Source organism: Pseudophryne corroboree, chromosome 3 (genome assembly GCF_028390025.1).
Source record: "Pseudophryne corroboree isolate aPseCor3 chromosome 3, aPseCor3.hap2, whole genome shotgun sequence".
In the NCBI taxonomy this organism is placed as follows: domain Eukaryota; kingdom Metazoa; phylum Chordata; class Amphibia; order Anura; family Myobatrachidae; genus Pseudophryne; species Pseudophryne corroboree.
The window spans coordinates 106,211,149-106,236,314 of record NC_086446.1 but is presented as its reverse complement, the minus strand read 5'-3'; the positions used below and the strand labels follow the sequence as shown (position 1 = coordinate 106,236,314).

The 25,166-nt window shown below is 47.7% G+C and overlaps 1 protein-coding gene across 4 annotated transcripts in view; it reads right to left on the bottom strand.

Annotated features, from left to right (window-relative positions):
• KDM2A (lysine demethylase 2A) overlaps positions 1-24,750 on the bottom strand; it is a 117,306-nt gene extending 92,556 nt beyond the window's left edge. Inside the window, exons 1-6 of one of the 4 annotated variants that reach the window (XM_063958379.1) lie at positions 24,606-24,750; positions 10,752-10,861; positions 1,841-1,979; positions 1,674-1,752; positions 1,518-1,564; positions 83-261 (exon numbers count right to left, since the gene is read on the bottom strand). In XM_063958379.1, coding sequence (XP_063814449.1) covers positions 83-261; positions 1,518-1,564; positions 1,674-1,752; positions 1,841-1,979; positions 10,752-10,787 — 480 coding nt within the window. In that variant the 5' untranslated portion in view covers positions 10,788-10,861; positions 24,606-24,750. Of the gene's footprint in view, positions 1-82; positions 262-1,517; positions 1,565-1,673; positions 1,753-1,840; positions 1,980-10,751; positions 10,862-19,755; positions 20,014-23,940; positions 24,376-24,605 lie in introns of those variants that run through there. The other 3 variants (XM_063958380.1, XM_063958378.1, XM_063958381.1) reach the window with 3 other exon arrangements.
• Between the last annotated feature and the right edge of the window lie 416 nt (positions 24,751-25,166).

Here is a 25,166-nt window from a genome sequence, read left to right as displayed (position 1 = left end):
AAAATAGAATATGGTCAGGAGGGTCTCCAGCTAATCCCAGTGAGGCAGCGTAAGATGGGAGAAATGTAAAAGTACTCCTAACCGTAGCTGGCCTTTGCACCAGATTCTCCAGCTTGGTGTGGCTGAATTCCAGGCTTATCACATTGTACAGCTTCTCCCTCTCTTCTTCAGGGGTTTCATAATATTTTGCCCACTGTGCCATCGTCATCTCGATGCCCCGTTGCGTTCCCACATCCATGACATCCACAATGCGCCTGCTCCCTGGAAGAGAAGACGTTCCCAGTCAGTACACAGCTTCGTCTACAACGGCCGGACACATCCCAAGTCCTGGTGTCTGAAGGTTGCATTCAGGACTTACATAAGCTAGAATGAAGAGTTACTATTGGCCGAGTACAGTAGCTTAATACCATTGTGTACAAGTAATGTCAGTATAGTTGAATGGGAACAATGGCAAGCTCTCTTACAAACGGTATAGTCACTGGCTGACGTTCTTTTCTTGTGTCAGTCTAATGTAAGTATTAAGGCATGGATGCACGATTTACTTTCTAGGTCTCTTGGCAGACATACTGCTGTTACATCTGCTGGCAGAGCTCCTCATTCAACACAGGAGGTCTCCTGTCAATCTTAAGGGCCCCATACACTAACGCACCAGCGATCACCCTGTCAGCCTCCCGGGGGGCCGGATCGCCCAAGATACATCGGATGCTGTCCTTTTGCATATGATGTATTTTGGCCGATCCTGGGTGATACCAGCCATGCATGCGGGGTCGGAAGTGATTGAATGTGCAGCACATTCAATCTGGAGGATCCGATCCGATGCTCACGGGAATGCGGATCGGATCCACCTCCAACATGCCCGATTTCATCCGATATATCGGGCATTATCGTCCTAGTGTATGGGGCCCTTTACTGAGGAGTGATAAACTGCTCACAATATGACCTTATGGCCAGGACATCCCTGGGGATGTGCTACAGCATCATTATGGGTGTGGTCAGGCCCAGGAAGAACAGATGATAGAGAGTGGCTAAGACAAAGCAAACAAATCCACGAGATGGAAAAGTAAACGAAGTCTACCATATGCATTCCCCAATTAGATTTGAATCCATGCAGGAACAAGATACTTAGGCATATAAAGTATGAAACACAATGTCAGTCAAAGGCATCATCCTATATAACAAAAGACTAATGCTGCCCCTCACCTCTGTAGGGGGGAATTCAAATGTTTTGTGAGCCAGCAGCCACTAGATGGAGCCCAACAGGGTAATTCAAGTGTTGCTCTATTCGGGCGCACATAGCCGCCGATGCTGACATTACGGTTATGTTGTGCTGTCATTTTGACGGGGGGGCTGGTAACTAGTCAAATATAAACAGACGACTCCTAGCCCCCATCTCACTGTATAGGTGTAGTGGGAACAGTAATCTCACCCCACATACCCCAGAGCGAGGACTGGGATGTAGGACTGCAGCACTAATAGTTGATACGTATATAGGTATTGGACAGAAATCATACACTTACCTACAAACATCTTCACATCACTCACGGTGAAGCTAGGGTCTGGCATTCTGTAGAAAGACATCAGAGAATGGAGGATGCAGTCAGTATTTCCCTTCTGTGCATAAACACACAGGTCTCAGGATCCCAAATAACAGACAGATCACACCCCTCACTTGCCTGATTCCAAGCCCTTCACAGCTGGGGAATATCAGCGGGTCCCTGAGTCCGCCCTGTTGGATGTATCGCATGTTGAAGTCTGCAAGCGAGAGAGGGAATGAGCAGTCAGAGAGGCACACGGCACACCGCTTGCTTTCCCTGTCCCACCACCTCTGTGGCACACTGACCTTTGCCCTCCATGTAGATAACGAAGTTGGAGTTGTACTTGGGGCTGCGCAGCTTCTCCTCCAAGTCAAATGTTCGCTTGCCCTCAATCTCCTCATCAGAAATGCCATCATCTTCGTATTTCCTACGGAGCGTGCGCCTCTGCAAGCGTAGAGGACAAATAATCAGACACTGCATGTCCATTGCTCATGTCATTATATCCACCACCTGGCAAGTCTGGACCCTTCGTACACAGTAAGGACATGCTCCACCGTGCTGAGAGCATATCGGGGATTTGCTGAGAAGAGCCTACATTCTAGTGCGTGTGAATGGAGTAATGTACGGTATACTGTTCTATAGTAGCACCACCTTATTGCCCAGCACTTACAGATCACTCACATCGGTCTATTCCCCATTGGAGCTTACAGTCTAGAGTCTTTACCACACTAATTAGAAACCAATTAACATGCCGGTATGTTTGAGGACTAAGGGCCTAATGCAGATCTGATCTCAGCAGTAAAATTGTTTTCTAATGGGCAAAACCATGTGCGCTGCAGGGAGGAGGGGGGGGCAGATGTAACATGTGCAGAGAAATTTAGATTTCAGTGGGTTATATTGTTTCTGTGCAGGGTAAACACTGGCTGCTTTATTTTTACACTGCAATTTAGATTTCAGTTTGAACCCCCCCCCCCTCCTGCAATGCACATGGTTTTGCCCATTAAAAAAAATATTGCTGCTGTGATCAGGTCTGAATTAGGCCTTAAGTGCCGAAACCCACACAAGGGGAGAATGTACAAACGCTACACATAGTGGGCCCTGGTTTGAGTTTAAACCCATAACCACAGCTTTGCGAGACAGCATTGCTAACCACTATGCCACTTCTAGCAATATGGTTATAGCTCTTTTTGCACTTCTCCTATTGCAGTGTTACATTGATAAAAATAACATCTACATGTATACTGGGATGGATCTCAAGATACAAGAGTTAAGGGCCACATACACTACAGCGACATGTCGGAGGCAATTTCCCTTGAACCGCCCAGCAGCTTCCCAGGCGGCAGGATCGCATACGATACATCGTATGTGGTCCTTTTGCACACGATGCATCGTATGCGATCCCAGCCATGCCTGCGGGTTCCGACATATCACGAGTGCAGCACTAACGACCTAGGGGCTCCAATCCAATGCTCATAGGAACGGGCATCGGATCGGCTGGAAAACACATCCGATTTGCCACTTTTCATCCGATTTATCGGCCCGAAAGGTCAAAATTGGATGAAATCGGGCATTATCGTTCTAGTGTATGGGGCCCTTTAGATACGTATAATGAGTTAGGAAGTATATAAGGTACTGCCTCTTGTTCTTTACATCCTTTTTAAAATGACCATTGAAAATCTGCTAACTAAACTCTCTCAAAACTGACTTCCACCCACTGACATCCAATGTTCCGTTAACATTATGGTACAGATATATGCTAGTATAACGTGGGGGTGCTTAGGGGGGAATTTAATAGTTTTGGGTGCCGGATCTCCCGTCTAAACTGGCCCCAACACTGAAGAAATGAATCTTATTCAAAAGGGATGGATCAACATCTGGATGAGTTGCTACTAATAGAAATCCCATACATGCTCCATTCTCATATACCAAGTGTCCCCTCCCATGTGCCAGCACCTCTTTATTGCTCAGTCATTCAATACACATAATCAGCATAGGCGCTTAGCCACTTGTCTGATTTGTTCACATGTGATGCGACCGAATCCAGGAGTACGTTATCTGGCCAGGTCACATCACATGCGATGCGATAAGCTGCTCCCAATGTGCGCCACGGACCCAGAATGCAGCGCGGTCGGCATTCTGGAGCACATGCGCTGGGGAATCTCGGCCCTCTTCCATTGGGACATATGCTACATTATTGCCTCACAGTACTGAGGCATGGAGTTCAGTTCCCAACCAGGACCATGTCTGTTTGTAGTTTGTATGTGCACATGTGTTTGCCGGATGTGCTTCAGTTTCCTCACACCTTCTGGAACATGCTTTAAGGTTAATAGAACAAAGATTAACCAGTGTTGACACTTGTATGTTAGTAAATTAAGACTAAGATCCAATCGGACAGGAACTGACAGGAAAGACTAATATGTTCTACACAGCACTGCGTAAAATGGTGGTGCTATATAAATATTATTATTATTAATTATTGTTTTGAGGGTCCTGCTGTCTCATCTCAATGTTTGAAGTCTAGGCTTTAAACCTGATTATTGCAAAACAAAGAAACTTACATTATAAAGAAAAACAAATGACATCTCCTTTTTCCAGCTGTGAGGTAGCAATTCCTCTAGCACCGCTATACTATAATCACAAAGTAAAAATAAACAACGCAGGTGTCTGCCTCAGGAGAATCGGCAAGACTGTGCCCTGATCATCACGCCGGGGATTTGTGGAAGCAGAGATTTTTTTGTGCATTTTCCACACCAAACATTCAATAGGATTCATTATGTAGACAATATTGTCTACACAGGAAACTGAAAACATTAGACCAGAGGTTTTCACCTACAGCTCATGTTTTCTGGATCTCTCTAAATCTGTTTTGCTGGTTCAGTAATTATCCCAACTGCCCACAGGCAGAGTTCTTAAAAATATGAGGGTTGAGGGTGGCCTTCCATTCAGCAAGGCCATCCATTAGGTGATGCATGGGCACTGTGAACCTCCCCTGGGGTTTCAATATTGGGAACACAGATAGTTGGAGATCCAGCTCTTAATACATACATATGGAGAATAATCCAGAAGACCAGCATAGTGCCAGGAATTAAACAATCACCTGACTGCTGGCCGTTGCGGATATATGGAAAATGACTTTGCATTCATTCTGGGAGCCTGGTACATGAACTTCTATGGGTACAAGACTTACACCCTGCTACCCGGCAAATGCACTACGTTGCCTATACCCTGCAGGCTGAAATTAAGGGTTAGATGCATCATCATTTGGAAAGTGATAAAAATAAGAATTTACTTACCGATAATTCTATTTCTCGTAGTCCGTAGTGGATGCTGGGAACTCCGTAAGGACCATGGGGAATAGCGGCTCCGCAGGAGACAGGGCACATCTAAAGAAAGCTTTAGGATCACCTGGTGTGCACTGGCTCCTCCCCCTATGACCCTCCTCCAAGCCTCAGTTAGGATACTGTGCCCGGACGAGCGTACACAATAAGGAAGGATTTTGAATCCCGGGTAAGACTCATACCAGCCACACCAATCACACTGTACAACTTGTGATCTGAACCCAGTTAACAGCATGATAATAGAGAAGCCTCTATAAAAGATGGCTCACTACAACAATAACCCGAATTTTTTGGTAACAATAATTATGTACCAGTATTGCAGACAATCCGCACTTGGGATGGGCGCCCAGCATCCACTACGGACTACGAGAAATAGAATTATCGGTAAGTAAATTCTTATTTTCTCTGACGTCCTAGTGGATGCTGGGAACTCCGTAAGGACCATGGGGATTATACCAAAGCTCCCAAACGGGCGGGAGAGTGCGGATGACTCTGCAGCACCGAATGAGAGAACTCCAGGTCCTCCTCAGCCAGGGTATCAATTTTGTAGAATTTTACAAACGTATTTGCTCCTGACCAAGTAACTGCTCGGCAAAGTTGTAAAGCCGAGACCCCTCGGGCAGCTGCCCAAGATGAGCCCACCTTCCTTGTGGAGTGGGCATTTTAAGATTTTTGGCTGTGGCAGGCCTGCCACAGAATGTGCAAGCTGAATTGTACTACAAATCCAACGAGCAATCGTCTGCTTAGAAGCAGGAGCACCCAGTTTGTTGGGTGCATACAGGATAAACAGCGAGTCAGATTTTCTGACTCCAGCCGTCCTGGAAACATATTTACAGGGCCCTGACCACGTCAAGCAACTTGGAATCCTCCAAGACCTCAGTAGCCGCAGGTACCACAATAGGTTGCTTCATGTGAAATGCAGAAACCACCTTAGGTAGAAATTGAGGACAAGTCCTCAATTCTGCCCTGTCAGAATGAAATATTAAATAAGGGCTTTTATATGATAAAGCCGCCAATTCTGACACACGCCTGGCTGAAGCCAGGGCTAACAGCATCGTCACCTTCCATGTGAGATATTTTAAGTCCACAGTGGTGAGTGGTTCAAACCAATGTGACTTTAGGAAACTCAACACAACATTGAGATCCCAAGGTGCCACTGGAGGCACAAAAGGAGGCTGTATATGCAGTACCCCTTTTACAAATGTCTGAACTTCAGGCACTGAAGCCAGTTCCTTTTGGAAGAAAATCGACAGGGCCGAAAATTGAACCTTAATGGACCCTAATTTTAGGCCCATAGACAGTCCTGTTTGCAGGAAATGGAGGAAACGACCCAGTTGAAATTCCTCTGTAGGGGCCTTCTTGGCCTCCCACCACGCAACATATTTTCGCCAAATGCGGTGATAATGTTTTGCGGTTACGTCCTTCCTGGCCTTGACCAGGGTAGAGATGACTTCATCTGGAATGCCTTTTTCCTTCAGGATCCGGCGTTCAACCACCAAGCCGTCAAACGCAGCCGCGGTAAGTCTTGGAACAAACAAGGCCCCTGCTGGAGCAGGTCCTTTCTTAGAGGTAGAGGCCACGGTTCGTCCGTGAGCATCTCTTGAAGTTCCGGATACCAAGTTCTTCTTGGCCAATCCGGAGCCACGAGTATCGTTCTTACTCCCCTTTGCCGTATAATTCTCAGTACTTTTGGTATGAGAGGCAGAGGAGGGAACACATACACTGACTGGAACACCCACGGTGTTACCAGAGCGTCCACAGCTATTGCCTGAGGGTCTCTTGACCTGGCGCAATACCTGTCCAGTTTTTTGTTGAGGCGGGACGCCATCATATCCACCTTTGGTTTTTCCCAACGGTTCACAATCATGTGGAAGACTTCTGGATGAAGTCCCCACTCTCCCGGGTGTAGATCGTGTCTGCTGAGGAAGTCTGCTTCCCAGTTGTCCACTCCCGGAATGAACACTGCTGACAGTGCTATCACATGATCTTCCGCCCAGCGAAGAATCCTTGCAGCTTCTGCCATTGCCCCCCTGCTTCCCGTGCCGCCCTGTCTGTTTACGTGGGCGACTGACGTGATGTTGTCCGATTGGATCAATACCGCCTGACCCTGAAGCAGGGGTTTCGCTTGACTTAGGGCATTGTAAATGGCCCTTAGTTCCAGAATGTTTATATGAAGAGATGTCTCCAGGCTTGACCATAAGCCCTGGAAATTCCTTCCCTGTGTGACTGCTCCCCAGCCTCGCAGGCTGGCATCCGTGGCCACCAGGACCCAGTCCTGAATGCCGAATCTGCGGCCCTCTAGAAGATGAGCACTCTGCAACCACCACAGGAGGGATACCCTTGTCCCCGGTGACAGGGTTATCCGCTGAAGCATCTGAAGATGCGACCCGGACCATTTGTCCAGTAGGTTCCACTGGAAAGTCTTGCGTGGAATCTGCCGAATGGGATTGCTTCGTAGGAAGCCACCATTTTTACCCAGAACCCTTGTGCATTGATGCACTGAGACTTGGTTCGGTTTTAGGAGGTTCCTGACTAGCTCGGATAACTCCCTGGCTTTCTCCTCCGGGAGAAACACCTTCTTTCTGGACTGTGTCCAGGATCATCCCTAGGAACAGAAGACAAGTCGTCGGAACCAGCTGCGATTTTGGAATATTGAGAATCCAATCGTGCTGCCGCAACACTACCTGAGATAGTGCTACACCGACTTCCAAGTGTTCCCTGGATCTTACCCTTATCAGGGAATCGTCCAAGTAAGGGATAACTAAAATTTCCTTCCTTTGAAGGGATATCATTTCGGCCATTACCTTGGTAAAGACCCGCGGTGCCGTGGACCATCCCTACGGCAGCGTCCGAACTGATAGTGACAGTTCTGTACCATAACCTGAAATACCCTTGGTGAGAAGGGTAAATTTTGACATGAAGGTAAGCATCCTTGATGTCCCGAGACATCATGTAGTCCCCTTCTTCCAGGTTTGCAATCACTGCTCTGAGTGACTCAATTTTGAATTTGAACCTCTGTATGCAAGTGTTCAAAGATTTTAGATTTTAGATTTTAAAATCGGTCTCACCGAGCCGTCTGGCTTCGGTACCACAATAGTGTGGAATAATACCCCGTTCCCTGTTGCAGGAGGGGTATCTTGATTATCACCTGAAGGATCCAGGGGTCTACTTGCGAGTGAGCCCACTGCGCACTGAAATTCATTGAGAACGGGACCCCACCGTGCCTGAACTTGTAAAGCCCTAGCGTCATACTGAGGGCTTGGCAGAGGCGGAAAAGAGTTTCTGTTACTTGGAACTGGCTGATCTCTGCAGCCATTTTCCTCTCCCTCTGTCACGAGCAGAAAAGAGGAACCCTTTTGTCCGCTTGCCAACCAGGACTGCGCCTGATAATACGGCGTCTTATTTTGAGAGGCGACCTGGGGTACATCCCCTTTTTTGTTAAGGCAATACTTCCAAATGTCGTTTGGAATCCGCATCACCTGACCACTTTTCTGGTATAATTGGACAACGCACTTATACTTGATGCCAGTCGGCAAATATTCCGCTGTGCATCATGCATATATAGAAATGCATCTTTTAATTGCTCTATAGGCAATAATATACTGTCCTTATCTAGGATATCAAATTTCCAGTCAGGGAATCCGACCACGCCAACCCAGCACTGCACATGCAGGCTGAGGCGATTGCTGGTCGCAGTATAACACCAGTATGTGTGTAAATACATTTTAGGATACCCTCCTGCTTTCTATCAGCAGGATCCCTAAGGGCGGCCATCTCCAGAGAGGGTAGAGCCCTTGTTCTTACAAGCGTGTGAGCGCCTTATCCCCCCTAGGGGGTGTTTCCCAACGCACCCTAACCTCTGGCGGGAAAAGGTATACTGCCAATAACTTTTTAGAAATTATCAATTGTTATCGGGGGGAAACCCACGCATCATCACACACCTCATTTTATTTCTCAGATTCAGGAAAACTACAGGAAGTTTTTCCTCACCAAACATAATACCCCTTTTTTTGGTGGTATTTATATTATCAGAAGAGTGTAAACTTTTTCCATTGCCTCAATCATGCAATGTGTGGCCCTATTGGAAATCACGGTTGTCTCTTCACCGTCGACACAGGAGTCAGTATCCGTGTCGGCGTCTGTATCTGAGGTAACGGGCGCTTTAGAGCCCCTGTATGAGACGTCTGGACATGCACAAGCTGAGTAGCCGGCTGTCTCATGTCAACCACTGTCTTTTATACAAAGCTGACACTGTCACGCAATTTCAACAGTACATCCACTCAGGTGTCGACCCCCCAGGGGGTGACAACACTATTACAGACACTCTACTCCGTCTCCTCATCATTTTTCTCCTCATACATGTCGACACAAACGTACCGACACACAGCACACACACAGGGAATGCTCTGATAGAGGACAGGACCCCACTAGCCCTTTGGGGAGACAGAGGGAGAGTTTGCCAGCACACACCAGAGCGCTATATATATACAGGGATAACCTTATATAAGTGTTTTTCCCTTTATAGCTGCTGTATTGTTTATACTGCGCCTAATTTGTGCCCCCCTCTCTTTTTTTAACCCCTTTCTGTAGTGTAGTGACTGCAGGGGAGAGCCAGGGAGCTTCCCTCCAACTGAGCTGTGAGGGAAAATGGCGCCAGTGTGCTGAGGAGATAAGGACGCCGAGAAAGGGGCGGAGCCTATCATCCGTTTTCTTGTATGTTTTGGCAGGGGTTAAATGCATCCATATAGCCCAGGAGTTATATGTGATGCATTTATTTTAGCCATAAAAGGTTTTCTATCGATTTATTGCGTCTCAGGGCGCTGCCCCCCCAGCGCCCTGCACCCTCAGTGACCGGAGTGTGAAGTGTGCTGAGAGCAATGGCGCACAGCTGCGGTGCTGTGCGCCTACCTTTATCTGAAGACAGGAAAGTCTTCTGCCGCCGATTTTTCCGGACCTCTTCGCTCTTCTGGCTCTGTAAGGGGGCCGGCGGCGCGGCTCCGGTGACCCATCCAGGCTGAACCTGTGATCGTCCCTCTGGAGCTAATGTCCAGTAGCCTAAGAAGCCCAATCCACTCTGCACGCAGGTGAGTTCGCTTCTTCTCCCCTTAGTCCCTCGATGCAGTGAGCCTGTTGCCAGCAGGTCTCACTGAAAATAATAAACCTAAACTAAAACTTTCACAAAGAGCTCAGGAGAGCCCCTAGTGTGCACCCTTCTCGTCGGGCACAGAAAATCTAACTGAGGCTTGGAGGAGGGTCATAGGGGGAGGAGCCAGTGCACACCAGGTGATCCTAAAGCTTTCTTTAGATGTGCCCTGTCTCCTGCGGAGCCGCTATTCCCCATGGTCCTTACGGAGTTCCCAGCATCCACTAGGACGTCAGAGAAATGGAGAGTGAAAAAGTACCAGCCAATCAGCTCCTAACTGTCATTTTTCAAACATCCTGTGACATGGCAGTTAGGAGCTGATTGGCTGCCACTTTTTCACTCTCCATTTTATTACTCTCCAAGCGTTGATGCATCTAGCCCTGAGGCTAATCTGGAATACATTATAGATATGACACATAGGATCATTTTCTTTCTCACACACTGCTCCATATTAGCACTGTACTAGGTGTTTCATGCTACTCTCATTACAATACACAGCAGTCAAACATTAGATTGGAAAGCCCAGAATGTTATGAAAGGTGGGCACACATATCACTCTGCCAGTGCCATGGGACAGGTTGCAGGTTCAATTTGGTCCAGGTGAAAAGAGAATTCCCTATAATCAATTGCAGTCAGATTATTATTAGATCAGTTATTACAGACTGCATGGGCAGAATAAGTATATATGTGAGAGGTGACATAACACTAAAGACTGCATAGAAAACAGTGTCTCACCAGTCTACGGCTGTAACGCACTTGCTCGTCGTCCATCTCTCTCAAGCTCCTCCACCGCACAGTGGTGAGAACACAAGTCTTTCCACTGCAATATTCAGAGACTCAGTTACCTGCAGGAGAAAGAGGAGCAGGTATAAAATTTATGGCTTCTATAGTTACTACCTAAACTCCAGTCATGGCTCAATCTCACATATATAAATGGTCTACAGCAGAACTCACAAGTACACACCGCCCATTCATGACCCTCTCCAGGAGGGACAGAATGCTCTGCTCCTGGACTTCCCTCTCAGTGTATGATTGCCGGCACCTGACCTGAAACACCTTTCTTATCCATTACCTGTTCAACACAGGTGCCAGCAATCATACATTAAGAGAAACACAAGCAGAGCATGCTGTCCTTCCTTGATAGGATCATGTTGAGAGGTATTCAATTACATCCAAGGGCCTAATTCAGACCTGATCGCTGTTGTGCGAAATCGCACAGCGGCTGATTATCGATTGACTTCACATGTGTATGCACCGCAATGCGCAGGCACGAGCACAAACAGCGACATAAAGGTGCGAAAATTTCAATCGCTAGGTGTACGCAAGGCGATTGACAGGAAGAGGACGTTTGTGGCTGGTAACTGGACATTTTCTGGTAGTGTCAGGAAAAACACAGGCGTCCCCAAGCGTTTTCAGGGAGGGTGTGTGACGTCCGCTCCGGCCAAGATCAGCCTGATTGTATCGCACTGGAGGAGTAAGTCCTGGGCTACGCACACACTGGAAAAATTATTCGATAGTGAGTTGCAAACGGATTTGCAGCTGTCCGCTGTCTGGTGAGGTTTTCGCACGGCGTACGCATGCATTTGCACACTTGCACGGGGTGGGTTTTCAGTCTCTATGGTCGGCGACTATCTGTTCGCAGACCTCTGCAAATTTACAGAGGAGCGATCAGGTCTGAATTAGGCCCCAAGTCAAGACATCTGCCCATATCTGAGAACAACTCTATACAATGCAAATAACTCTACAATTAGCTGTACTGGTTGCTTTTCCTCTAGTTTACTCCAACAGACAATCGGAAGTTTACTTAAGGGCTCCTAAACCACAAAACTGAAACGACATGTACATCTAGTACACAGTTTAGTGCTGACTTGCCTGTGGCACTATTAAAGTATTACCTGCCAACTACAGCGGACACCCCACCCATATCTTCAGTAAATTGATCTAATGGGGTCTGACACAGGTCAAAAATCTGAGACTGCAATGCGAGTGGCAAAATGCCAGTTTAATTAGTCATTTAAGCATACACAAATCGTGTATATATATAATAGTGCCCTTACTTGTTTTCAACTGAACTAGAGAAGAAGCCGCTTATTCAGTGATAGTGCTGGCTGCTTTATATCAGCGCAGTTGGTAGATGTCATGATCCCTACGGGTCACACCAGTGGTGGTCTAGCTTCTGGGCATACTAACAAATAAACCCTTTTGCCACTGAATATACATTACTACTGATTACTCTGCTGCTGCTGTAATCTCTGTTAAAATGATACCAAAAGTAACTCTGGCAGATACAGATTATATACACACATATCACAATGTCCTGTGTAAGGCAAAAGAGTCACGTTTTATTAATATAGGGGTATATTCAATTCATGTTGGATCCTTTTCGATGGAAAGGATCCGACATGTGAGTATTCAATGCCGCGGCCAAACCAGACAGGTTTGGCTCGTTCCCGACAATGCCAATCTGACTTTTTTTTAAAGTCGGATTGACATTGACAGAAACGGGGCTAAAACCTGTCGGGTTTGGCCACACTTCCACAGAACGTGTGGATTCCGACAATCCACGTGTTTTCCGACAAGTCAAGAATTCCCAGATTGTTGGAAAAAAACAAGGAGCATTGAATAGGTCGGAACCCCTTCCAACCTAAACTTGACGGAAACTGCCGTCTAGCAGTTTCCGACAAGAATTGAATACCCCCCAAAATCTATAAAGATATTCTTTCAATTAAAATTTCTGCTACATGATATCATAATGCTAGTATCTCTCAGCAATGATGATAACCTCTGCTGGGAATAACTGTTACTACATAAGCAGTCTCTTATACCATACAGGTGACAGACAATACTTCTAGACACTGATGGAAAAACAGAGGATATATGGCACTTGATGAAAGAATGCAGCATGACTGGAGTCAGTAGCGGCAGCAGGCTTTTTGCCCAGGGCGCCGCTACCTTGAGGGCGCCGCCGCTGTGGCAAAAGCCGCTACTAATCCACCCTTCCCACTCCCCAGCGAGCGCCCGCTGCAGCCAGCGTCGCTGACTGACGCGAGAGGTCAAAATTGACCCCAGTGTCAGTCCGGTGCTGCTATGGGAGTCTCTCCTATAGAGAGGAGCCGGCGCCCGGAGACAGCAGCAGCAGCGGTCCGGAAGCAGGAGAGAGGCTGGTAAGTATTGTGTTTTGGTTTTTTTAGGGTTTCAAAGAAGCGCTACTACAGGGGGCAGATACTGGGGCACTGCTACGGGGGCAAATTAACTGGGGGCACAACTACTGGGGGGCACTGCTACAGGGTGCAAATCAACTGGGGGCACAACTTCAGGGGGAAAATTAACTGGGGGCACAACTACAGAGGGGCACAAGTACAGGGTGATAACTGTGGGCACACCCCTTCCCTATGAAGAAGCCACGCCCATGTTTTGGGGCACGCGCTCTTGGTGTGCTCCAACTGTATTTTACCTGGGGGAGGGGTGGGGGAGGGGTGCACCACAGAAACTTTCGCCCTGGGCGCCACAAGGTCTAGAACCGGCCCTGACTGGAGTCCTCCTGATTTGTACTTCGGTTCATGTTAAATTGACAGCATCCGGTAATTATGTCCAATAATGTAAACCAGAAATACCAGCAAAGATTTTCCAAGTATAATACAGGCGTTTATGGCCTCACAGCTGTGACTACTGGACGCATTTCTTTATAATAATGATTTCGCCAGGTGGTTATAGACTACTTCCTTATATAAGAACGGCTTTTACTCGCAGGACATTAAAATAAGAATTTACTTACCGATAATTCTATTTCTCGGAGTCCGTAGTGGATGCTGGGGTTCCTGAAAGGACCATGGGGAATAGCGGCTCCGCAGGAGACAGGGCACAAAAAAGTAAAGCTTTTACCAGATCAGGTGGTGTGCACTGGCTCCTCCCCCTATGACCCTCCTCCAGACTCCAGTTAGGTACTGTGCCCGGACGAGCGTACACAATAAGGGAGGCAATTTGAATCCCGGGTAAGACTCATACCAGCCACACCAATCACACCGTACAACTTGTGATCTAAACCCAGTTAACAGTATGGTAACAGAAAGAGCCTCTTAAAGATGGCTCCTTAACAATATAACCCGAATTTGTTAACAATAACTATGTACAGTATTGCAGATAATCCGCACTTGGGATGGGCGCCCAGCATCCACTACGGACTCCGAGAAATAGAATTATCGGTAAGTAAATTCTTATTTTCTCTATCGTCCTAAGTGGATGCTGGGGTTCCTGAAAGGACCATGGGGATTATACCAAAGCTCCCAAACGGGCGGGAGAGTGCGGATGACTCTGCAGCACCGAATGAGAGAATTCCAAGTCCTCTTTTGCCAGGGTATCAAATTTGTAGAATTTTACAAACGTGTTTTCCCCCCGACCACGTAGCTGCTCGGCAGAATTGTAATGCCGAGACCCCTCGGGCAGCCGCCCAAGATGAGCCCACCTTCCTTGTGGAATGGGCCTTAACAGATTTAGGCTGTGGCAGGCCTGCCACAGAATGAGCAAGTTGAATTGTGTTACAAATCCAACGAGCAATCGTCTGCTTAGAAGCAGGGGCACCCAACTTGTTGGGTGCATATAGTATCAACAGCGAGTCAGATTTTCTGACTTCAGCCGTCCTTGAAATGTATATTTTTAAGGCTCTGACAACGTCCAACAACTTGGAGTCCTCCAAGTCGCCAGTGGCCGCAGGCACCACAATAGGTTGGTTCAGGTGAAACGCTGATACCACCTTAGGGAGAAAATGCGGACGAGTCCTCAGTTCTGCCCTATCCGAATGGAAGATTAGATAAGGGCTTTTATAAGATAAAGCCGCCAATTCAGATACTCTCCTGGCGGAAGCCAGGGCCAGTAACATAGTCACTTTCCATGTGAGATATTTAAAATCCACCTTTTTCAATGGTTCAAACCAATGGGATTTGAGGAAATCTAAAACTACATTTAGATCCCACGGTGCCACCGGAGGCACCACAGGAGGCTGTATATGCAGTACTCCTTTAACAAAAGTCTGTACCTCAGGAACTGAGGCCAATTCTTTTTGGAAGAATATTGACAGGGCCGAAATTTGAACCTTAATAGATCTCAATTTGAGACCCATAGACAATCCTGATTGTAGGAAATGTAGGAAACGACCCAGTTGAAATTCCTCCGTCGGAACACTCCGATCCTCGCACCACGCGACATATTTTCGCCAAATGCGGTGATAATGTTTCGCGGTGACTTCCTTCCTTGCCTTAATCAAGGTAGGAATGACTTCTTCTGGAATGCCTTTCCCTTTTAGGATCTGGCGTTCAACCGCCATGCCGTCAAACGCAGCCGCGGTAAGTCTTGAAAGAGACAGGGACCCTGTTGTAGCAGGTCCCTTCTCAGAAGTAGAGGGCACGGGTCGTCCGTGACCAACTCTTGAAGTTCCGGGTACCAAGTCCTTCTTGGCCAATCCGGAGCCACTAGTATTGTTCTTACTCCTCCTCACCGTATAATCTTCAATACCTTTGGTATGAGAGGCAGAGGAGGAAACACATATACTGATTTGTACACCCAAGGTGTTACCAGTGCGTCCACAGCTATTGCCTGTGGATCTCTTGACCTGGCGCAATACTTGTCCAGTTTCTTGTTGAGGCGAGACGCCATCATGTCTACCATTGGTCTTTCCCAACAGTTTACTAGCATGTGGAAGACTTCTGGATGAAGACCCCCCTCTCCCGGGTGAATATCGTGTCTGCTGAGGAAGTCTGCTTCCCAGTTGTCCACGCCCGGGAAGAACACTGCTGACAGTGCTATTACGTGATTCTCCGCCCAGCGAAGAATCTTGGTAGCTTCTGCCATTGCACTCCTGCTTCTTGTGCCGCCCTGTCTGTTTACATGGGCGACCGCCGTGATGTTGTCCGACTGAATCAACACCGGTTTTCCTTGCAGGAGTGGTTCCGCCTGGATTAGAGCATTTTAGATTGCTCTTAGTACCAGAATGTTTATGTGAAGAGACTTTTCCAGGTTCGTCCATACCCCCTGGAAGTTTCTTCCTTGTGTGACTGCTCCCCAACCTCTCAGGCTGGCGTCCGTGGTCACCAGGATCAAATCCTGTATGCCGAATCTGCGGCCCTCCAATAGATGAGCCTTTTGCAACCACCACAGAAGATATACCCTTGTCCTTGGCGACAGGGTTATTCGCAGGTGCATCTGAGGATGCGACCCTGACCATTTGTCCAACAGATCCCTTTGGAAAATTCTTGCATGGAATCTGCCGAATGGAATTGCTTCGTAAAAAGCCACCATTTTTCCCAGGACTCTTGTGCATTGATGTACAGACACCTTTCCTGGTTTTAGGAGGTTCCTGACAGGTCGGATAACTCCTTGGCTTTTTCCTCGGGAAGAAAAACCTTTTTCTGAACCGTGTCCAGAATCATCCCTAGGAACAGCAGACGTATCGTCGGAAAACAGCTGCGATTCTTGGAATATTTAGAATCCAGTCGTGCCGTCGAAGAACTACTTTAGATAGTGCTCTTCCGACCTCCAACTGTTCTCTGGAACTTGCCCTTTTTAGGTCGTGCAAGTAAGGGATAATTTAGATGCCTTTTTTCTTTGAAGAAACATCTTTTCGGCCATTACCTTGGTAAAAAGGCCCGGGGTGCCGTGGATAATTCAAACGGCATCGTCTGAAACTGATATTGACAGTTCTGTACCACGAACCAGAGGTACCCTTGATGAGAAGGACAAAATTTGGACATGGAGGTAATCCTTGATGTCCAGGGACACCATATAGTCCCCTTTTTTCCGGTTCGCTATCACTGCTCTGAGTGACTTTATCTCGATTTGAACCTTTTATGTAAGTGTTCAAAACATTTTAGATTTAGACTATGTGTCACCAAGCCGTCTGGCTTCAGTACCACAATATAGTGTGGAAAAATAATACCCTTTTCCTTGTCGTAGGAGGGGTACTTTGATTATCACCTGCTGGATATACAGCTTGTGAATTGTTTCCAATGCTGCCTCCCTGTCGGAGGGAGCCGTTGGTAAAGCAGACTTCAGGAACCTGCGAGGAGAAGATGTCTCGACTCTCCAATCTTTACCCCTGGGATAATACTCGTACGATCTAGGGGTCAACTTGCGAGTGATCCCACTGCGCCCTGAGACTCTTGAGACTACCCCCCCACCTTGAGTCCGCTTGCACGGCCCCAGCGTCATGCTGAGGACTTGGCAGACGCGGTGGAGGGCTTCTTTTCCTGGGAAAGGGCTGCCTGCTGCAGTCTACTTCCCTTACCTCTATGTCTGGGCAGATATGACTGGCCTTTTGCCTGCATGCCCTCATGGGAAAGGAAAGATTGAGGCTGAAAAGACGGTGTCTTTTTTAGCTGAGATGTAACTTGGGGTAAAAAAGGTTGGATTTCCCAGCTGTTGCTGTGGTCCCCAGGTCCGATGGACCGACCCCCAAATAACTCCTTCCCTTTATACAGCAATACTTCCATCTGCCGTATGGGATCTGTATCACCTGACCACTGTCGTGTCCCTGACATCTTCTGGGAGATATGGACAACGCACTTATCTTGATGCCAGAGAGCAAATATCCCTCTGTGCATCTCACATACATATATATAGAATGCATCCTATTAAATGCTGTACATGAATAAAATATTTTCAGTCAGGGAATCCGACCAAGCCAACCCAGCACTGCATCTCCAGGCTGATGGCGATCGCTGGTCGCAGTATAACCACCGTATGTGTGTATATACTTTTTAGGATATTTTTCCAGCTTCCTATCAGCTGGCTCCTTGAGGGCGGCCGTATCTGGAGACGGTAACGCCACTTGATAAGCGTGTGAGCGCCTTATCACCCTAAGGGGTGTTTCCCAACGTACCCTAATTTCTGGCGGGAAAGGGTATAACGCCAATATTTGCTATCGGGGTAACCCTACGCATCATCACACACTTCATTTTATTTTATCTGATTCAGGAAAAACTACAGGTAGTTTTTTCACTCCCACATAATACCCTTTCTTGTGGTACTTGTAGTATCAGAAACACGTAACACCTCCTTCATTGCCCTTAACGTGTGGCCCTAATGAGAAATACGTTTGTTTATTCACCGTCGACACTGTATTCAGTGTCCGTGTCTGTGTCTGTGTCGACCGACTGAGGTAAATGGGCGTTTTTTTAAAAACCCCTGACGGTGTTTCTGAGACGCCTGGACCGGTCCTAATAGATTGTCGGCCGTCTCATGTCGTCAACCGACCTTGCAGCGTGTTGACATTCTCACGTAATTCTCTAAATAAGCCATCCATTCCGGTGTCGACTCCCTAGAGAGTGACATCACCATTACAGGCAATTTCTCCGCCTCCTCACCAACATCGTCCTCATACATGTCGACACACACGTACCGACACACAGCACACACACCGGGAATGCTCTGACAGAGGACAGGACCCACTAGCCCTTTGGGGAGACAGAGGGAGAGTCTGCCAGCACACACCAAAAACGCTATAATTATATAGGGACAACCTTATATAAGTGTTTCTCCCTTATAGCATCTTTTATATATATACAATATCGCCAAAATCAGTGCCCCCCCTCTCTGTTTTAACCCTGTTTCTGTAGTGCAGTGCAGGGGAGAGCCTGGGAGCCTTCTCTCCAGCTTTTCTGTGAGAGAAAATGGCGCTGTGTGCTGAGGAGATAGGCCCCGCCCCTTTTTCGGCGGGCTCGTCTCCCGCTATTTTTGAAGTTAGGCAGGGGTTAAATATCTCCATATAGCCTCTGTGGGCTATATGTGAGGTATTTTTTGCCTCTAATAAGGTTTTTATTTGCCTCTCAGAGCGCCCCCCCCAGCGCTCTGCACCCTCAGTGACTGTTGTGTGAAGTGTGCTGAGAGGAAAATGGCGCACAGCTGCAGTGCTGTGCGCTACCTTTATGAAGACTCAGGAGTCTTCAGCCGCCGATTTTGGACCTCTTCTCTCTTCAGCGTCTGCAAGGGGGCCGGCGGCGCGGCTCCGGTGACCATCCAGGCTGTACCTGTGATCGTCCCTCTGGAGCTAGTGTCCAGTAGCCAAGCAGCAAATCCACTCTGCACGCAGGTGAGTTCACTACTTCTCCCCTAAGTCCCTCGTTGCAGTGATCCTGTTGCCAGCAGGACTCACTGTAAAGTAAAAAACCTAAGCTAAACTTTCTCTAAGCAGCTCTTTAGGAGAGCCACCTAGATTGCACCCTTCTCGTTCGGGCACAAAATCTAACTGGAGTCTGGAGGAGGGTCATAGGGGGAGGAGCCAGTGCACACCACCTGATCTGGTAAAAGCTTTACTTTTTTGTGCCCTGTCTCCTGCGGAGCCGCTATTCCCCATGGTCCTTTCAGGAACCCCAGCATCCACTTAGGACGATAGAGAAACTGTGATACTTCACTATAGTCGAGAAAGTCCAGAATTATGATGTAATACAGCATTACAATTAATCTGGTATATGGTGCCCGTGTTTTATAAATTCGAGCATTTTGAAGTAAACCAACCATTGGCTACAGTAGGCTGACCATATTATCCCTTTTACCTGGGACGCTCATGGATTATGCAGGTTCTGTGGCTGGCTGACTACAAGCCTGCATTTCACCTGGTTTTAAGCAGCCACAGAACCTGTGTAATTCATGAGTGTCCCAGGTTAAAGGGATAATACGGTCAGCCTAGCTACAAAAAACACTAATCAATACATACTAAGGGAGATAAGTGGACAAATTAGCTTCTACTAACCATTTTATAGAATGTACTTAATAAATATCAGCTGGTAGCTGGTTGCTACGGGCAACTTCCCCATTTGTCCACTCTTTGCCAGGTTTAAGACATTTCCTCCTAAGCATGTTATTTGAACCAGAAAGTGGTGTTCTATCAGACAGCAGGCTGCAAGGTATAGTCTGTGAGGCAGCTATAAACAATCTAAAGGTCCATACTAGGGAGGCCAATCCCGGGATCGGGATCGGCGGGATCCCGGGATTTGGGCCTAAAAGAAAAATGAAAAGAAAAAAAGAAAAATTTCTTCAGCTAAACCCAAGTGAACCAGCTCACATCGGGCCAAGCACTAACTAAGACTGGCTTGGAGGGAAGATAGTAGGGGAGGAGCTAGCCACAGTGTGAGAGTTTTAAAGTGCCAGCTCCCAATTACTGCCTACTATCTCCCCATTGTAACTACGCTCCAGTGGCCCCTAGTGGATGAAGGAGAAATGCCGGGATTTGAATCCCGGGATTGGAGCATCCAATCCCGGGATTCACGGGATTACACTGCGCATGCGCGGGAGGGTGGGTGTGTAAGTAATACTACTTACAATTAGGCGGGCGGCAGCCATAGACAAACGCTGAACGCGGCGGCACTTCAAATGTGGTGCCGGCCGCCAGCCAATCAGAGCTGGCGGACCGGCAGCCAATCAGGGAAGCTGCAGCAGCCAATCAGGAGCGACTGCTGCGGCCGCTTCCCTGATTGGCTGCCGGTCCGCCAGCTCTGGTTGGCTGGCGGCCGGCGCTTCATTTGAAATGCTGCCGCGTTCAGTGTGCCCATGGCTGCCGTCCACCTAATAGTAAGTGATATTACTTACACCCAGCCTCCCTCCAGCGCCACTACCAACCCTCCCGCACCGCTACCTACATCCTCCCACCCAGCTACCTACATCCTCCCGCCCAGCTACCTACACCCTTCGGCACCACTACCTACACCCTCCCTGTCTTCCGCGCCGCTACCTACCCTCCAGTGCTGCTACCTACACCCTTCTTCACTGATCCCTACTGCAATCCCGGGATCCCGGGAATCCCGGGATTGAGCGTTTTTCAATCCCGAATCACGGGATTGAAAAAACGGCCCGGGATTGGCCTCCCTAGTCCATACACATGGAGCAGTATAGCTGAGCAATTTTGACTATATAGTCAAAATCGCTCAGAAAGTTAGTGTATATCGCTCCGTGTGTACACAGCCAGCGATAGCGATGCACGTCCCCCCAGGTTGCTATCGCTGCTAAAAATAGACTGTGCAGGCAAGTCAATTTTTGCTAGGTCGCTGGAAAAGAAAAAGCATCCCCTTGCTTAAATGAGTCAAGGGGCCCTACACACTGGCAGATAAAATGCACGATATTAACGTTCTCGTTCATTAATGAACGAGAACACGTTCATATCGTGCAGTGTGTAGGCACCAACGATTAACGATGCATGGCCCCGCTCTCGTTAATCGTTGGTGCCCCGTCGCTTACGCAAGCAGGCCAATATGGATGCGATTGACCATATTAGCATGCAGTGCTATGGAGCCGGGTTACGGGGGAGTGAAGAAACTTCACTCCACCAATCACCCCTAAACCCCCCCCCCCCCCGCCGGGTCGCCAGTCGGCCGTATACGCCATCGGGATGCTCGGCGGCGGAACGGTAAGTGTGTAGGGCCCATTAGGTAAATAGCCCATAGTCAAAATGGCTGGTAAAGTTAGTCAAAATTCCTGGAAAAGTTAGTCAAAATCTCCTACTGCCAGTTCAAGGGAAAACGCTCAAGTCAAAATCTCTCATAGTCAAAATCTCTCTGTGTGTATGCACCTTTAGGCTAACATAGTGAGCATCCTATGCTGTGACACTAAAAGGTGCCTGTTTATCAAATATTTGTAAGATACCCACAGATATTAAGCATCACCCCAATGTACCATGGAGGGACTGCAGAAGGTTTCGCCATATCTGTTGCTGTCCTATTTCAGACAGCATCTGCCGCCCCCATATGTAGGCTGTGAAGCCTTCAGATTTACCATGCTCCGGAATGTGAAGCATTCTGGAGCTTGGCATTAAACCATCATAGCCTTTGGGTTATACTCCGCAGAATCTTTCGGCTCTCCCCTCTGCTGCATGCTCATAGGCACATGTACGATTGATGTAGGTGCACGCACAGCTGTCAGAAATAGACAGTAAAGTGACCGAGGGTGTGACCACTTTACTTGTACCGATTGCCGGGGCAGGCTCGGATCCCGGCAACTCAATAATAATACATTTAGGCGAATAAGGATCCTTACTGGTGAGAAACGGCCCGATAAGGATTCCTTATTATCGGAATTTGGCCACATAGATTAATACATATGCCCCTAAATATTAAACCTCCAACACACAATTGGTGCACAGTTACCTATGCAGAAGTGGTGCTGTAATACAGACCATATTGACATATGTTCACGATTTAGAGAACAAGGCACTAAATGCATTACAGCACCTACCCAGAACAAGTACCTGTCAGTCATTTGTATACATGTACCACAGATTTAAACATGCATTCAGCAGACCCACCAGCCAGCAAATTATAGATGGGATCATACAAACTTGAAAAATCAAAAGTAACAATCAATGGGGTCAATTCAATTTAGCGTGATATGAATGGTGTCGGAAAGGAGGTTCTGGAGCTATCCAATTGAGCGTGCTGTCCTGGGGTCTGAGAAGAAATCCGACTAAACTACTGCCGCAATGCTGTTTTCTGCCTTTCTCACAACTAAACACCCAGTTTAAAGGTGCAAGAACTGGCATTCTCAACATATTAGCGCAATCAATTGAATAGCTCCAGGACCCCCTTCCCAGTGCTATTCATATTGTGCTTAATTGAAATCGAGACCGTTATCACAAAAGATCTAGAAAAAAACCTACTAATTAAAACAGAAACCAAAACACCATGGGCCAAACATAATATCTTCCAGTTTGCCAAAAGCGCAAAAATGTTTTCTGTGATTATGTGGCTGGTTTTAAAGATGCTACTTTTTATTTTATTTTCTTACAGTCGAGTTAAAATTGCTGCTTTAAACCAGCATTAAACTCTCAGTGCTCTTCCTTTTTTTCCCTCAAAAACATTTAAATCACTTGACATAAATCTGTCACAAATCTAAACTCTAGTGTACACAATGTTACATTCTCCAGTGTGATACTAAGCAAACCATGCAATAAACAAAATAAAACATACAAGGGGCACGTCATTAAAAACACACACACAGTTGTATTAGGTTTAAACCCTCCTTATGCCTGGGAACCAACTTTTTACACCTCATCCTATAAAGCAATTATAAAACCAAACAATGGGGCAGATGTATTAACCTGGAGAAGGCATAAGGAAGTGATAAACCAGTGATATGTCCAAGGTGATAAAGGCACCAGCCAATCATTTCTAATATGTAAATTAACAGTTCAGATCTGATTGGCAGGTGCCTTTATCACCTTGCACATATCACTGGTTTATCACTTCCTTATGCCTTCTCCAAGTTAATACATCTGCCCCAATGTTGCTACCACCGCCACCTCCTCTATAAAAAGTGTATAGTGTGCATTATCTTTGCACAGCATAGCAAGTGTGAAGCATGAATCTTTTAAAGAAAACTCAAATTAAGAGATTAAATCAAATTTATGACAACAAAGGAGGGATGTTTGTCCTATAAAAACACAGATCTACAGAACACGCTGGTATGGGCTAATTTACGGCTCACAAGGGGTTTTCCTCACGTCTATCCTATGCACAACACATATTACGTATAAAATGCACTACAGACACGTGAAAACTGCTAGGATCAGATTTAAGACGGGCACTGCTGCCGGCGATGCTCTCTACAACGCACCAGGGCCAGTGTGGGAACAAGACAGGGTAACTTTGGTGCAGGTCAGTCACACTCTCTCCATCAATTGTAAGTTGGATACGGAGACTACTAGTGGAGTGTGAGGGAAGACTCAGCATATGAGGGCATCTGTGTGAGTGATGGGGAACTGGCCAGAAGAGCTGACACTCTAGTGAGACAATGTGAGGCCAGAGGTAAGGCACAGCCACCCCTGAGGCTCCTGGCTGCATTGTTAAGGATGCTGCTAGCCCACGCTGGCCGTGGTGCTGATCCCTACCTGCCCCCACAGCGGGGACTGGGAGCACACAGCACCACAGGCTGACCCAGCACTACCTACCACTCACCCCAGCGCTGGAACCCCCATTCCTCCTCAGGCTTTGCTGCCGGCGATAGAACAATATGTCAGATAAATAAAATAAAAAAAAGATAATAATCAGCTTCGCGAACTCGGCCCCCGCCCCCTTTCCGCTTCGGTGATGTCACTGTGTCGCGCAAGTGACGTCACGCAGCCCCCCTCCCGCAGGAAGTCCGTGCCTCAGCTGCACTCCGGAGGGAGCAGGGCGACGGACGCTGCGGACGCCATTTTGGACCGAACCAGAAGTGACGCGGGCGGAGTTGTTGTGCAGGCGGGGCCGGCCGCCGGTGACTGGAAGGGGGGACGGCGCTGGGCAGCGCACTGATTGGCTGCGGCCGGGCACGGCTGACGGCGATAGGGGCAGGCAGGGGAGCCACGCCCGGAGCTTCGAGGGTTGCCGGCCAATAGGAAAAAGGATGCAAATAAAGCAGGGGGCGTGGCTACAGTAAGAGCATGTCGCTCTTGTTAGGCCGAGGCAGGGATTGGCTGGAGGCAGCAACTGTCAGAAACGGGGTAACCCGAAACCTCATAACAAAGCGTACACGGGTGCCGAGTGACGTCACATGGCTAGAACTCAGGCCATTGGTCGGACACTCTGGCACCTCAACACGCTCAAATACGGTGGAACAAGGACCTAACCTACCTACCTCTGCCATGTTCCCATAGAGTTTTCCTTTATTATCGTGAGTGAGTGCGGTTCTACGCCAGGTGCCCGACTCCAAGATGGCGAACGGCGTTAAGCCGCTTCCGATCACGAGGGGGCGCCTCCGCTAGATGGCCGAAGCCTCATGTGCGCCATGGCAGGCGCTGGGAAGTTCATTGGCCTGCGGATGGTCACGTGGCTCTAGGCCCCGCCTACCGCCGTAAGACCACACCAATAAATAGACGTGCGCTGACGTATGTCGGTCGGTCCAGTCCATAGTTGCCAATTCAGCTTATAACAAGCGGAATTGGGCTTGTTTTTTCTTCTGGTTGCTTATTTTTTTGGGTGGTTGCTTGTTGCTTGTTTTTGGGCTTATAATTTTTTTTGCTGCTTGTTTTTGGGCTTCTTTTGTTTTTAGGTATCACTGACACCGACTTTCAGAGATAATTAGTCATTCATCCATATAACACAGATCCTCACACAGACATACTGTAGGTGAGACGTTGTGGATGAATAGAGTCTTAAAGAAATGATGATGAGTCATTCATTATGTCTATTGTTGCCG